Raw genomic sequence first — 1,407 nt, forward strand, 5'->3', positions numbered from 1 at the left:
AGGCTTATGCGGCCAAGAATCCGGATGGTTTCTATCATCGGTGAGTTCTACTAAACATATTACTAGCACTTTTCATTTAATGTTTTAATGATTTTGGTAGTTTTTATTTTGGTTAATATTGGAACTGTGTTTCTGGATTTGAAAATTTTTGAAAAGCTTCTTTCAGAATGGTCTTCAATTGTGCTTTTCCGCAACATTATACAACTTATAAATCTAAATTTTTACCTAAAATAATCCTATTCTTATATTTTATATCGACAGCGTTGTTGTGGTGAACACCTACAATGGTGATATGATACACGTTTGTTTCTGTGATTTCGGTGATATAGCTATTTTACGTAGCGATCAATTGAAAATATTGCCAGCCAAATATCGTCAATTGCGAAAAATGTCGATTCAAGCTAAATTGCATGGTAAGTAGATTTGGAACATTTTTGAAATCACCGCAAAATGTACTCAATTACATATTTTTTTTTAAATCATAGGCATCACCGCCACGCATGGCGACTGGAGTCTGGAAGATTGTCTACGCTTCCGTCAGTTAACAGTCGGTCAAAAATTTGTAGCGTCTATAAAACGTATTACATATGATAAGCTAGGTTCACCTGACACACCAATACTCGAGCTGGAATTGATTGATGTGACTACAGATGAAGATGTCTATATACATGAGATATTATTGAAGGAGCAACGTGCGATTAAAAATGGTGAAGTCGAAAGTAACTAAAGCGGGACTGTTGCTATTGGACAACACACACTCAGACTAAAAGAAGAAGAGCGAAAAAAGCTATTTCTTAACTGTATACTAGATTTTAATGTAGGTTAGTAAAGGCTTTTTTTTATTATTTGCCTTTTGAAGGCCTTTTTATTTCGTGTGGATCTATTTTTTTTACTAATTCTAAAGAAATTTTTATTTCATGCACTTTCAGAATGGAAAAAGAGGATATGTACGTTGAACGTTGAAATATTTATGCGGATGAAGTGTTGTTCTTTTGAAAAAGGCGTTTTTTCACAATGGCGTTTTCTTTTCTACCAAAAAAAAAAAAAAAAATGTTTCCTTCTCAACGTGCTCTTCACACAAATACTAAGGAGAAGCCAACGAAAAAAACATGTTTTGTAGAAAAGAAAACCACGTAAAGAAAAAGTATCGCTTCTTTCTGATTTGCGTATTCGGGAGAAAACTTAACACTTTGCAATCATGCGTTCCTCGAACTATGGTTTTTGCTGACTTTAGTTTAAAAATTTCGCATAGCGCTTCTGCTTTTTAAATCATAATTATTTTTTAGTTAATCGCTATTTTTTGAAATTCGTTGAATTAATCTCATTACTCTAACAAGCATTGCACTTAAATTGAAATAAAAAATCTATACTTTAAATATTCGTTTGAGCGTGAAAGTCACATTCCGT

At 32.8% G+C, this 1,407-nt stretch overlaps 1 protein-coding gene across 1 annotated transcript; it reads left to right on the forward strand.

Moving 5' to 3' along the window:
• Positions 1 to 6: 6 nt before the first annotated feature.
• LOC108356895 (tudor domain-containing protein 5-like) lies at positions 7 to 1,124 on the forward strand. The gene is made up of 3 exons (XM_017607997.1): positions 7 to 40; positions 262 to 413; positions 486 to 1,124. The coding sequence occupies exons 2-3, from the start codon at positions 293 to 295 to the stop codon at positions 725 to 727; spliced, it is 363 nt and encodes a 120-aa protein (XP_017463486.1). The 5' UTR covers positions 7 to 40; positions 262 to 292; the 3' UTR covers positions 728 to 1,124.
• The last annotated feature ends 283 nt before the right edge of the window (positions 1,125 to 1,407 follow it).

The sequence above is a fragment of the Rhagoletis zephyria genome, unplaced genomic scaffold, assembly GCF_001687245.7.
Source record: "Rhagoletis zephyria isolate East Lansing unplaced genomic scaffold, Rhagoletis_zephyria_1.1 Rzeph_scaffold_67107, whole genome shotgun sequence".
In the NCBI taxonomy this organism is placed as follows: domain Eukaryota; kingdom Metazoa; phylum Arthropoda; class Insecta; order Diptera; family Tephritidae; genus Rhagoletis; species Rhagoletis zephyria.

Coding starts and splice junctions, on each gene's coding strand:
- LOC108356895 (XM_017607997.1), top strand. CDS start 293: ATGATACACGTTTGTTTCTGTGATTTCGGTGATATAGCTATTTTACGT. Junction 414..485: donor GATTCAAGCTAAATTGCATG/GTAAGTAGATTT, acceptor TTTAAATCATAG/GCATCACCGCCACGCATGGC.